The 13944-nt window shown below is 38.0% G+C and overlaps 1 protein-coding gene across 1 annotated transcript in view; it reads left to right on the forward strand.

Annotated features, from left to right (window-relative positions):
* The window catches only part of col5a3a (collagen, type V, alpha 3a), a 223546-nt gene that overhangs the window by 34010 nt on the left and 175592 nt on the right, over positions 1–13944 (forward strand). The window contains exons 4-7 of the mRNA XM_072916024.1: positions 3240–3344; positions 5557–5694; positions 5776–5829; positions 5908–5949. Coding sequence (XP_072772125.1) covers positions 3240–3344; positions 5557–5694; positions 5776–5829; positions 5908–5949 — 339 coding nt within the window. The remainder of the gene's footprint in view (positions 1–3239; positions 3345–5556; positions 5695–5775; positions 5830–5907; positions 5950–13944) is intronic.

Below are 13944 nucleotides of genomic sequence, written 5' to 3' on the forward strand. Positions count from 1 at the left end.
ACTCCCCTGCTACTCTCCCAAACCCAACCAATCACTCCCCTGCCACTCTCCCAAACCCAACCAATCACTTCCCTGCTACTCTCCCAAACCCAACCAATCACTCCCCTGCTACTCTCCCAAACCCAACCAATCACTCCCCTGCTACTCTCCCAAACCCAACCAATCACTCCCCTGCTACTCTCCCAAACCCAAAAGAGCACATTTTCCCTTTCTGAATTGCGTATGCCGACCACCACTAACAAGCACGGTCCTGATGGACGCATGGAGAATGCACCAGAAGTATTAAACACACCTTTGTCAAATATGCAATATTGTGCAGACCGTGGAAAGTTATGAATTGTATGTACTAGGGATGGGCATAACATTCATTTAATCCTTCAATTATTGTTTTGATTGTGTATTAATCACATGTCTTTAAGCAGAGAACACTACTTGCAGCTGTGTTAAAAGCAGTGATGGGGCATTTTGATAGTAGGCTATTATAGCTAATATAGACACTTACATCATGTGTTGCCTTCATTATAACACCTATACAAGACTTTTGAAGTCATTTTGATAGTAGGCTATTATAGCTAATATAGACACTTACATCATGTGTTGCCTTCGTTATAACACTTATATAAGACTTTTAACACCATTTTGATAGTAGGCTATTATAGCTAATATAGACACATCATGTGTTGCCTTCATTATGACACTTATATACGACTTTTAAAGTCATTTTGATAGTAGGCTAATATAGACACTTACATCATGCGTTGCCTTCATAATAACACTTATATAAGACTTTTAAAGGCATTTTGATAGTAGGCTATTATAGCTAATATAGACACTTACATCATGTGTTGCCTTCATTATAACACTTATATAAGACTTTTAAAGTAATTTTGATAGTAGGCTATTATAGCTAATATAGACACTTGCATCATGTGTTGCCTTCATTATAACACTTCAATAAGACTTTTAAAGTAATTTTGATAGTAGGCTATTATAGCTAATAAAGACACTTACATCATGTGTTGCCTTCATTATAACACTTATATAAGACTTTTAAAGTAATTTTGATAGTAGGCTATTATAGCTAATATAGACACTTGCATCATGTGTTGCCTTCATTATAACACTTCAATAAGACTTTTAAAGTCATTTTGATAGTAGGCTAATATAGACACTTACATCATCTGTTGCCTTCATTATAACACTTATATAAGACTTTTAAAGTAATTTTGATAGTAGGCTAATATAGCTAATATAGACACATTCATCATGTGTTGCCTTCATTATAACACTTTTATACGACTTTTAAAGTCATTTTGATAGTAGGCTATTATAGCTAATATAGACACTTACATCATGTGTTGTCTTCATTATAACACTTATATAAGACTTTTAAAGTCATTTTGATAGTAGGCTATTATAGCTAATATAGACACTTACATCATGTGTTGCCTTAATTATAACACTTATATAAGACTTTTAAAGCCATTTTGATAGTAGGCTAATATAGACACTTACATCATGTGTTGCCTTCATTATAACACTTATACAATACTTTTAAAGTCATTTTGATAGTAGGCTAATATAAACACTTACATCATGCGTTGCCTTCATTATAACACTTATATACGACTTTTAAAGTCATTTTGATAGTAGGCTATTATAGTTAATATAGACACTTACATCATGTGTTGCCTTCATTCTAACACTTATACAAGACTTTTAAAGCCATTTTGATAGTAGGCTAATATAGACACTTACATCATGTGTTGCCTTCATTATAACACTTATACAATACTTTTAAAGTCATTTTGATAGTAGGCTAATATAGACACTTACATCATGTGTTGTCTTCATTATAACACTTATATAAGACTTTTAAAGTCATTTTGATAGTAGGCTAATATAGACACTTACATCATGTGTTGCCTTCATTCTAACACTTATACAAGACTTTTAAAGCCATTTTGATAGTAGGCTAATATAGACACTTACATCATGTGTTGCCTTCATTATAACACTTATACAATACTTTTAAAGTCATTTTGATAGTAGGCTAATATAGACACTTACATCATGTGTTGTCTTCATTATAACACTTATATAAGACTTTTAAAGTCATTTTGATAGTAGGCTAATATAGACACTTACATCATGTGTTGTCTTCATTATAACACTTATATAAGACTTTTAAAGTCATTTTGATAGTAGGCTAATATAGACACTTACATCATGTGTTGCCTTCATTCTAACACTTATACAAGACTTTTAAAGCCATTTTGATAGTAGGCTAATATAGACACTTACATCATGTGTTGCCTTCATTATAACACTTATACAATACTTTTAAAGTCATTTTGATAGTAGGCTAATATAGACACTTACATCATGTGTTGTCTTCATTATAACACTTATATAAGACTTTTAAAGTCATTTTGATAGTAGGCTAATATAGACACTTACATCATGTGTTGCCTTCATTCTAACACTTATACAAGACTTTTAAAGCCATTTTGATAGTAGGCTAATATAGACACTTACATCATGTGTTGCCTTCATTATAACACTTATACAATACTTTTAAAGTCATTTTGATAGTAGGCTAATATAGACACTTACATCATGTGTTGTCTTCATTATAACACTTATATAAGACTTTTAAAGTCATTTTGATAGTAGGCTAATATAGACACTTACATCATGTGCTTATACAAGGCTTTTAATTTTTTGCGGCTCCAGACATTTTTTTTTTTGTATTTTATTTTATTTTATTTTTTTATTTTTTTTAAGGAAATCAAGTGAAATGCCCATCCTGGATGTACAGTATGCACTGTTTAGTGTCTGTCTTTTAACTGTCTGATCGTTTTGTTTGATTTGCATTGCATCTTTCTTTAAATGTGTTCCCCTTTACTGTTTCCGTGTCACACAAAGAATGATAATACTAATTTCCCTCCCTGGTTGCCAGGCAACCATTAAGGCTAACTGAAGCCTGTCAACAACACATCCCTACTGTAGATCCTCCACCTGCTGCACTAACTAACTACTGTAGATCCTCCACCTGCTGCACTAACTAACTACTGTAGATCCTCCACCTGCTGCACTAACTAACTACTGTAGATCCTCCACCTGCTGCACTAACTAACTACTGTAGATCCTCCACCTGCTGCACTAACATTTCCTTCCAAATGTTGGTTTCCCGCGGTGCAGGTTGATGAGAAGTGTTCATTGTGTTGGCCCTGCAGGAGGAGAAGTCGGTGAAGGACCCCAAGGTGGAATACGGCGATGACCTTTACGGCCATCTCTCTGTTTCCATAGTAACAGCCGGCACAAATATCACAGAATCTGAGGTTGGTGTGAATATCAAAGCAAAGAAACAAAAAGTTGTATTTTTGTAGTGAAACGCTACATGTATTGTTATACTCCGTGAACAAATACTCTGCCAGCCTTGGGCTAGAGATAATCCCAAGGAGAAGACAGAGATTGAAAACCTCCTTCTGTCATTAGGACCTAAATACCAGGAAATGCACTAATAATACAATAATGATAATGATGTGTTATTATGAGCCGTATGATGATAATACGTATCGGCTAATCTCTACTTTACACTCTGAAGTAAAGGAAAACCTTACGTGCATATTTAGGTAACAGGTTATATGATGATTAAATACATTTATATTGAACTTTTTGGCTTTTTTGTTCAATACTAAATTATGTAGGGGGTTTAAATCCATATTTTCTAATGTTGTATGCATGTTGTATGCATGCATGTGTGATGCATCATGTTGTGTGCATGCATGTGTGATGCATCATGTTGTATGCATGTGTGATGTATCATGTTGTATGCATGCATGTGTGATGCATCATGTTGTATGTGTCCACATGTGATGTATCATGTTGCATGCATGCATGTGTGATGTGTCATGTTGTATGTGTACATGTGTGATGCATCATGTTGTATGCATGCATGTGTGATGCATCATGTTGTATGCATGCATGTGTGATGCATCATGTTGTATGCATGCATGTGTGATGTATCATGTTGTATGCATGCATGTGTGATGTATCATGTTGTATGTGTGCACATGTGATGTATCATGTTGTATGTGTGCACATGTGATGTATCATGTTGTATGCATGCATGTGTGATGCATCATGTTGTATGCATGCATGTGTGATGTATCATGTTGTATGCATGCATGTGTGGTGTATCATGTTGTATGTGTGCACATGTGATGTATCATGTTGTATGCATGCATGTGGGATGTATCATGTTGTATGCATGCATGTGTGATGCATCATGTTATATGCATGCATGTGTGATGTATCATGTTGTATGTGTGCACATGTGATGTATCATGTATGCATGCATGTGTGGTGTATCATGATGTATGCATGCATGTATCATGTTGTATGCATGCATGTATCATGTTGTATGCATGCACATGTGATGTATCATGTTGTATGTGTGCACATGTGATGTATCATGTTGTATGCATGCATGTGTGATGTATCATGTTGTATGCATGTGTGTGATGTATCATGTTGTATGCATGCATGTGTGATGTATCATGTTGTATGCGTGCATGTGTGATGTATCATGTTGTATGCATGTGTGATGTATCTTGTTGTATGCACGTGTGACGTATCATGTTGTATGCATGCATGTGTGATGCATCATGTTGTATGCATGCATGTGTGATGCGTCATGTTGTATGCATGCATGTGTGATGCATCATGTTGTATGCATGCATGTGTGATGCATCATGTTGTATGCATGCATGTGTGATGTATCATGTTGTATGCATGCATGTGTGATGCATCATGTTGTATGCATGCACATGTGATGTATCATGTTGTATGTGTGCACATGTGATGTATCATGTTGTATGCATGCATGTGTGATGCATTATGTTGTATGTGTGCACATGTGATGTATCATGTTGTATGCATGCATGTGTGATGTATCATGTTGTATGCATGCATGTGTGATGCATCATGTTGTATGCATGCATGTGTGATGCATCATGTTGTATGCATGCACGTGTGATGCGTCATGTTGTATGCATGCACGTGTGATGTATCAGGTTGTATGCATGCATGTGTGATGCATCATGTTGTATGTATGCATGTGTGATGCGTCATGTTGTATGTGTGCAAATGTGATGTATCATGTATGTGTGCACATGTGATGTATCATGTTGTATGCATGCATGTGTGATGTATCATGTTGTATGCATGCATGTGTGATGTATCATGTTGTATGCATGCATGTGTGATGCATTATGTTGTATGTGTGCACGTGTGATGTATCATGTTGTATGCATGCATGTGTGATGTATCATGTTGTATGCATGTGTGTGATGCATCATGTTGTATGCATGCATGTGTGAAGGATCATGTTGTATGTGTGCACATGTGATGCATCATGTTGTATGCATGCATGTTCCAAATAAACACAAACTCAACTCAATTATTGATTACCATAACAAAGTGATCAATGATTATGGTGTAGCGTTAGTTACACTTATATTCTAATGTGTTTTAAATTGCATGTTCCAGGTCCTGGAGCATGACGACTACAACTACAACTACAACAACAACAACGACACCAAGTTCGAGTACGAAGACTATGACGTATACGGGGAAGGAGGCTACGACTTTGCCGAGCGAGAACGGGCGGCGACGTGGGAAGGAAAGGTCTGGAGTCAGACTTGTGTTTTTATTTTTTTTTCCAAAATGGTGTGGTCAGTGTCAAGTGATGTGTATATTTATCCTCAGGCAAGGCACCCCGCTGAGAAAGGACAGAAAGGCGAGCCGGCTATATTTGGAGCGGTAAGCTGCATGAACATCAACACTGCATGAACATCAACAACAATGAGCTGATATTCTTACGTGTGCCATGGTTCATAGGGTACAGTCGTGGAAGGACCACCAGGCCTACCAGGACCAGAGGTGATTCCGGATCTTTCTAGTCGTCCATTATATTAAATGCATCATGGAGTGATGAGTCCTAGTGACACTGGACCAATAGATATTTATTTAACTACCATTTTAGACATCAGCTCATGGCTGTGCAGCATACTTGCCAACCCTCCCGGATTTTCCGGGAGACTCCCGAAATTCAGCGCCTCTCCCGAAAATCTCCCGAAATTCAGGCGGAGCTCCAGCTCCATGCGGACCTGAGTGACGTGTTGACAGCCTGTTCACACGTCTGCTTTCCTACCATATAAACAGCTAATGATTGAGGGCGAGTTCTTGGTTTCTTATGTGGGTTTATTGTGAGGCAGTTTCATTAACGTCCTCCCAGCGCGGTAACAACACACAACAACAGTGTCTACCGTAAAGCAGTTCATCTGCCGTAAACAGCAATGTTGTGACACTTTTAAACAGGACAATACTGCCATCTACTGTACATGCATATGTGACCCACCCATAATGTGTCACATTTTTGTGTTGATTTATTTATTTTATTTTGTGGTTTGAATTCGTTTTTGGAGCTGTCATTCCACATTTATCAGTATTCACATTGGTCAGTAGGGAGCAGTAGGGCGTTTCTTCCCAATTGAAGGCTATCACCTGCAGACCGGAAGTGTCTTGTCATTCTGATGAGCGCGACCAGTCTGTGAACAATTGAAACGTCCTGTGTGCTTTTTCCTCCTGTATAACAGGTTAGTTTTGGTGGATCAACTCACTGAATAATATCCATGTGATCTTTATAAGTTTAAGTACACATTCTGATGGTGGAGCCTAACTCTAAAGTGTTTGTGAGTTGTAGTTTGTATTTGTGAATGAATCCAGTGCACAGCTGCAGTAATCAATGCAAAAAGGCGACGTGAGTGCGCAATGTGTGTATAGGAACTTCTGATCCTAATTCAGACTCCCAAATTAGAGCTCCCGTTTTCTTATTGATTTTATAATGTATATTTGTATAATGTGTGTGTTCTGAAATAGTGACAGAGAATAGAACTAGGATGGACAATTCAACCCTTAACTCAACAATGAGTAGATGAGTGTTATGTGTGTGTGTAAATGTGTAAATAAATGAACACTGAAATTCAAGTTTTTATTTTATATATATATATATATATATATATATATATATATATATATATATATATATATATATATATATATATATATAAATAATAATTAAAAAAAATATATATATATATATATATATATACATATATATATGTATATATATATATATATATATACATATATATATGTATACATATATATATATATATATGTATATATATATATATATATATATATATATATATATATGTAATAAAATATATATATAGAATTCACTGAAAGTCAAGTATTTCTTATATATATATATATATATATATATATATATATATATATATATATATATATATCTTAACCACGCCCCCAACCACAACCCCCGCCCCACCCCCGACCACGCCCCCCACCCCCCATCCCCTCACCTCCCGAAATCGGAGGTCTCAAGGTTGGCAAGTATGCTGTGCAGTGAAAGTCCTGCTAGGACTAAACAGAGGGTATAGTTCAGGGGTCGGCAACCTGCGGCTCTTTAACGCCGCCTTAGTGGCTCTCTGGAGCTTTTTAAAAAATGTATGAAAAATGGAAAAAGATGAGGGGGGAAAAAATTTTATTTTTTGTTTTAATATGGTTTCTGTAGGAGGACAAACATGACACAAACCTCCCTAATTGTTATAAAGCACACTGTTTATATTAAACATGCTTCACTGATTCGAGTATTTGGCGAGCGCCGTTTTGTCCTACTAATTTTTGCAGTCCTTGAACTCACCTTAGTTTATTTACATGTATATCTTTCTGCGACTTTCTAGGACGTGTTTTATGCATACTTGCCAACCCTCCCGAATTTTCCGGGAGACTCCCGAAATTCAGCGCCTCTCCCGAAAACCTCCCGGGACAAATATTCTCCCGAAAATCTCCCGATTTTCAGCCGGAGCTGGAGGCCACGCCCCCTCCAGCTCCATGCGGACCTGAGTGAGGACAGCCTTTTTTCGAGAACTAAATCATCCAGACTAGTGATACATTGTATTATTATGTTTATCTTACCTAAAAATAAATATATTTATTAATTAAAAAAAACAAACAAAAAAAATAATACATTTTTACTATATTTTGCTAAAAACATCAAAATTAATTGTATTTTTATTTAAATTTTTTCTGACTCCTTATTACATCCAGCCATAGAATGTTACATTAAAATAAACATATTTGAAATAATTAATTTTAAATTATCATAATAATTCATTTAAAATTACCATATTTAATTATTAAAATAATTGCTTGTTTATGAACAACTTTAGTATTTTATTCATTACATTTTGAAGCTCTCAGAAACCAAGTTATGTTATATTCATGTTATATTTATTTATGCATGTTTGAAGTATCAATTATCTAAACACAGTTTTGTTTGCATATTTTCAGGATGTATATATATATATATATATATATATATATATATATATATATATATATATATATATATATATATATATATATATATATATATATATATATAAGAGATGCGCGGATAGGCAATTATTTCATCCGCAACCGCATCAGAAAGTCGTCAACCATCCGCCATCCACCCGATGTAACATTTGATCAGAACCGCACCCGCCCGCCATCCGCCCGCACCCGCCCGTTGTTATATATCTAATATAGACGATGCAAGGCATTAGTGAGGTTATAAAGCTTTTGCCTGTTAAAGAAAGGAGACTGATCCAATGCAGCACAGACATTCGCGTCCCTCGCTGTCACGACCCAAACGCACACCAGTGCGCAATCATATGGGAGCCGCGCTGAGCGCACCTCCAAGCGCGTCTGGCTGCCGGCGACGGCCGGGTATATGGGCCCGACGATCGCCTCAGCTACGGCTCCCGGTGGGGCCCTCTCGGGGGAAGGGGCCTTGGTCCCGGACCCCGGCGAGGCGTCGGGGGCCTTCTCCGCTCCGTAAAAGTGTCCATCTCTTTTTTTTTTTTTCTTCTGTTGTGGCATATGCTGCAGGTGCCTGCTCGTTTTTCATATGTGGGTAACAACATTTAACTATGTATATATATTTCCGAATTGGTTTAACTGCCACCCGCCTGAATCTATTTAAAATCTAATTTTTTTTTATTTCAATCACCCGACCCGACCCGACCCGCGGATAAAATCTAATTTTTTTTAATTTCATCCGCCCGATCCGCGGATAATCCGCGGACTCCGCGGTTGTGCCCGCAAACCGCGCATCTCTAATATATATATATATATATATATATATATATATATATATATATTTATGTATGAAATACTTGACTTGGTGAATTCTAGCTGTCAATATACTCCTCCCCTCTTAACCACGCCCCCAACCACGCCCCGCCCCACCCCCGACCACGCCCCCACCCCCCCACCTCCCGAAATCGGAGGTCTCAAGGTTGGCAAGTATGGTTTTATGCCACTTCTTTTTCTGTCTCATGTTGTCCACCAAACTTTTAACGTTGTGCATGAGTCCACAAAGGTGAGTTTTGTTGATGTTATTGACTTGTGTGGAGTGCTAATCAGACATATTTGGTCACTGCATGACTGCGAGCTAATCGATGCTAACATGCTATTTAGGCTAGCTATATGTCCATATTGCATCATTATGCCTCATTTTAGCTATATTTGAGCTCATTTAGTTTCCTTTAAGTCATATTAATTCAATGTATATGTCATGACACACTAGCTGTATGTAATATGGCTTTTAATTTTTTTGCGGCTCCAGACAGATTTGTTTTTGTATTTTTGGTCCAATAAGGCTCTTTCAACATTTTGGGTTGCCGACCCCTGTGCTAGGACTAAACAGAGGGTATAGCACACCTGCCAATTACTCCGGTTTTCCCCTAATTAGTACGGTTTTCATCAACCTATTCCGGGTTACGGTTGCAGTGATAAAAAATATGGTTTTTCATTAATTAAAAAAAAAATTTTTTTTTAAAGTTTTATTCACGAAATCGCGTAACAACAATGACAATCGACACTGCTTCCCGTAACTTCCTATCGAGCCATTCCGAATGCCATGCGCGAGGCTATTTATAGCACCGCTGCCAAGCACGAGGCACCAGTTGCCATTGTTTCCAAACGAGCGAACGATCATGGAATCAGCGGGAGAAAAATCGCAAACGAGTCTTAAACCGAAAAGAAAACTGCAGTCATTCCGTGAAGAATATTCAAAAGCCTATCCGGGAATAATTATCCGTTCCAAAAGGGGTGAAAACTACGCGAATTGCACCTTGTGCAGACAAGATTTTTCGATCGGACACGGAGGAATTAGCGATGTAAAAGACCACGTTGGGACAAAAAAACACAAGTCTAATGCCGTTGCTAGCGATCAGTGTTGGGACTAACGCGTTACTAAGTAACGCGTTACTGTAACGCCGTTAGTTTCGGCGGTAACTGGTAATCTAACGCGTTATTTTTTTATATCCAGTAACTCAGTTACCGTTACTACATGATGCGTTACTGCGTTATTTTACGTTATTTTTTAATGTAGTATCGGCTAGAAACAGAAGAAGTGTCGTCCTTCTGTCTCACAAGGAAAAGAAAAGGCGTGCTTTCCTCGACCGAGGAGCGGAGCGCAGGGGAGACGTTCCTCCAGGGCCTATGTACTCCGGGGCTAACACCCTTCACTTTACCCGGCAGTGGGTCTTTACAGCTCCGGACTCGAGGGTGAATGACGAGGCCGGCGGTTTGTTGCAATTTTGTGACTTTAATGGTGTCTTGCACGCAGCCATCCACCAAGCTAGAGCACCTGTTGCGCTCCCTCACCTCTCTCGCCCACTCACTCACTGACGTCACTCACCTCACATGCTGTCATTTCTTAAAGGGCCACACACACACACACACACACACACGCTACTCTCATAACAACTAAAAAGACATCATGGCGAAGCCAGAAGTCGAGTTACATGGAGACATTGTCACTACTTTTCTTTTGTCGAGCACAAAGAAAATAACATTTTAGTTAAATGTAAGTTGTGTCTTGGATCAAAGATCCCATTTACTTAAAGTTAAAGTGACAATGATTGTCACACACACACACTAGGTGTGGTGAAATTATTCTCTGCATTTGACCCATCACCCTTGATCACCCCCTGGGAGGTGAGGGGAGCAGTGAGTAGCAACAGTGACCGCACCCGGGAATACTGCCCAAAACAGCAATTCAAATCTGCTGAAACAGCTACATAAATGTAAATGGGTTATACTTGTATAGCTTTTCTACCTTTTTCAGGAACTCAAAGCGCTTTGACACTATTTCCACATTCACCCATTCACACACACATTCACATACTGATGGCGGGAGCTGCCATGCAAGGCACTAACCAGGACCCATCAGGAGCAAGGTTGAAGTGTCTTGCTCAAGGACACAACGGACGTGACTAGGATGGTAGAAGGTGGGGATTGAACCAGTAACCCTCAGATTGCTGGCACGGCCACTCTCCCAACTTCGCCACGCCACATAAGCAACATGCTTTGACGAAGCTAGTAAAGAGAGACACAGACTCCGATGCCACTTCACCTCCACCTAAGGATTTTAACGGAGGCAATGCTAGCCAGGACAACATTGATAGAGCCATTGCAGCGTATGTGCTAGAAGACATGCAGGCTATTTCTACAGTGGAGTCACCCGTTTTCTGGCAGCTAAATAGCATGATACCGGCAACAAACGACAGTGAGTACATAAACATGGAAAGCGAGCTAAAGAAAACACTCCAAACTCTGCCTCTGCTCATCATTGAAGGTACACACTGTCAATTCTCTTATATACTATTTCATTCTAGACTTCTAGAGTGTTTGATTATCACATCACTCTAAATGTATAGACTATAAAGTTCACAAACATAAAGAGGGATGCTAGTGGGCCAGGCCAATCTTTCATTTTCTCTAAACTAAAACTGGGGAAATGTGTAGAGTCTTCTGGGCTTCACTACAGTGTTGATCTCCTGAATACATGATTTTATTTCACAATTCCTTGAGAGAGAAAAAATGCCTGATTAGGCTTTGTGTATGTCATGTGTGCCTTCCTTGGGTGAAGCCAGCTTTACAGCTATGTTGTTATTATGCAGTTTGTTACTTATGTATGTTATGTTGCAGCTATTTAAAATAGTTTTGTCAATTTGTTGTGGCCTGAAATAAATTGGCCCTTTGAAACATATCTTTGTCTTTGTGTGTTGTATGTAGAGCACATTGCTTAGCAGAGTTCAGTGATGCAAATGCATGTCAAGTTGATCAACACATTGTATTATTCTCCAGTGCAATAACAGTACTGAAACGAAGGCTAAAAGGGCATTAATGGGAGCCTTAAAAAAAGGGGGAAAAAAATAAGTAACTAAATAGTTACTTTTCACAGTAACGCATTACTTTTTGGTGTAAGTAACTGAGTTAGTAACTGAGTTACTTTTGAAGTAAAGTAACTAGTAACTGTAACTAGTTACTGGTTTTCAGTAACTAACCCAACACTGCTAGCGATACAAGTGGAAAACTTTCAACGTTTTTCGTCGCCCAAACAGATTCTTTGGATGTGATAAATGCCGAAGTTTTATTTACGGAGGCAATAATTGAGCATGGACTTCCAATCGCACTGGCTGATCACATGGGACAGTTATTTCGGAAAATGTTTCCCGACTCGAAAATCGCCAAAGAATATGGATGTGGTCGAACCAAAACATCAAACATTATTCAGTGTCTTGGAACAGAATCCTCAAAAAGTATCGCTGATGTCATGAAGACGGAACCATTTAGCATGTCGACTGACGGCAGCACCGATTATGACGATGTAAAACTGTACCCCATTTGTGTTCGATATTTCGATGACGACATTGGAAAAGTATTGTCAGTACTTCTGTCTTTGAGGGAATGCAATACGGCTTCCACAGGCGAGAACATTTACAAAATACTCGCGGAAGAAATAGACTCAAACGAAAATCCTTGGCAGAATTTGGTTTGCTTTGCTGCCGATAATGCTGCAGTGATGATGGGATCTAAAAAGGGTGTTGCAGCTTTCATTACGGAAATGTCTCCTTCGGTTTACATCGCCGGTAAGTACAGTTCGTAGCATAAAAAAACTCACAAAACATACAATTTTAAGTAAATCTTTTATTACATAAACAATAAATCAAATCAAAAATAATTTCTGTGTACTGTATGTCTTTTTATTTGTGATAACGATAACATGTTCAAAACAAGTAACATATAACTATCATACTATTCTATTACTCTTTATTAATTTGAAAAGTCACTGTGACTGATAGAAAAGTGATGGTTTTAGCAACATTTTAACCTGTCTGAATGATAATAATCATTTTGCGTCGGGGCCCTGAACCCCCCACCAGGACTTTGTCCTGGACCTACCGGGGCCTGCGGCCCCTGGACCATGGCTACTAGGTTGTTCTGATTTCAAAAGTTGGCAGGTATGGTATAGTTATAGGTCCTGAAGACCAGAATTATAGCATTTTGAACCCACACAACCCATAATGTGACTAAATAACATATCAAGTCTATTACAATAATGTTTTTTTTGTCAGGATGGAGTTGGATACCAATATTTTAGTATGTATTTTGGTACTTTTCTAAATAAGGGGGAACACAACAAAATGGCATTATTGGCTTTATTTTAACAAAAAATCTTAGGGTACATGAATTATTATTGTAATTTAGTCCTTAAATAAAATAGTGAACGTACTAGACAACTTGTCTTTTAGTAGTAAGTAAACAAACAAAGACTCCTAATTCATACTTGCCAACCTTGAGACCTCCGATTTCGGGAGGTGGGGGGATGGGGGTGGGCATGGTCGGGGTGGGACGGGGGCGTGGTTAAAAGGGGAGGAGTATATTTACAGCTAGAATTATATATATATATATATATATATATATATATATATATATATATATATATATTTATTT

The sequence above is a fragment of the Nerophis lumbriciformis genome, linkage group LG24 (genome assembly GCF_033978685.3).
Source record: "Nerophis lumbriciformis linkage group LG24, RoL_Nlum_v2.1, whole genome shotgun sequence".
Lineage (NCBI taxonomy): Eukaryota > Metazoa > Chordata > Actinopteri > Syngnathiformes > Syngnathidae > Nerophis > Nerophis lumbriciformis.